Raw genomic sequence first — 693 nt, 5'->3', positions numbered from 1 at the left:
GTACATACTTACTATAGTTTGCTTATCATCGCATATATCAATAGTATTATCATTATCCGATTTTTAGCGTGTAGCGTCCTTTATTTCTTCCTTATTGCCTTCTGACGCCTCATCGCTCTCTCACACCGTACTACAGCCACCCTAAGGACCTGTTTTTGCAGCACCACTTTCGCTTGTGCATGGTCGCTGTCCTCCAGACCTCTAAGTGTAGGGTGCCTAGACCACTCCCGTTGCACAGTTTGAGGATATTAAGCCAACCACTAGCAGCCAATATCGGGGCGAGCATACAATCTTCAGAAGCCAATTTAGAACCAAATATTCGTCTAGCAGGTGCCAGTTCCGTGTCAAGCATGTACCTGGGAGAAACCAATTTCGGCACGGATATATTTCCATCCGAAGCCAGGTTAAGGCCACATGTACCACTGCCAAGGTGTGGGGACAGGGCAAATCAGGTACATTCGACGGCCAAAACAAGAGCAAACGAATTGCCTAAGTCAGCGAGGGATTCGACTGCACCAGTGTTGTGTGACTTGGGTGCTATGGACAGACTGTTGGGCACATCTCTGGCGCATTTGTTTCCCGTGAGTCCCGAACTTCGTCAGGAATTGGCCCCGTCGTTTACCAAGGTAACATCCGCATGTGACGGTGCGTGCTGGGGTGGTAGCAGTGTACAGGCTGATAGTATATATATAT

General features: G+C 48.3%; 1 protein-coding gene across 1 annotated transcript; it reads left to right on the top strand.

Annotated features, from left to right (window-relative positions):
- Window positions 1-350: 350 nt before the first annotated feature.
- SARC_17954 (hypothetical protein) lies at window positions 351-626 on the top strand (the record flags this gene model as incomplete). Its single annotated transcript, XM_014287962.1, has 1 exon — window positions 351-626. A coding segment is annotated over one exon (276 nt), but the record flags the coding sequence as incomplete, so codon positions are not given.
- Between the last annotated feature and the right edge of the window lie 67 nt (window positions 627-693).

This window comes from Sphaeroforma arctica (genome assembly GCF_001186125.1).
Source record: "Sphaeroforma arctica JP610 unplaced genomic scaffold supercont1.12937, whole genome shotgun sequence".
Classification (NCBI taxonomy): domain Eukaryota; class Ichthyosporea; order Ichthyophonida; genus Sphaeroforma; species Sphaeroforma arctica.
This window is presented reverse-complemented; position numbering and strand designations above follow the sequence as displayed.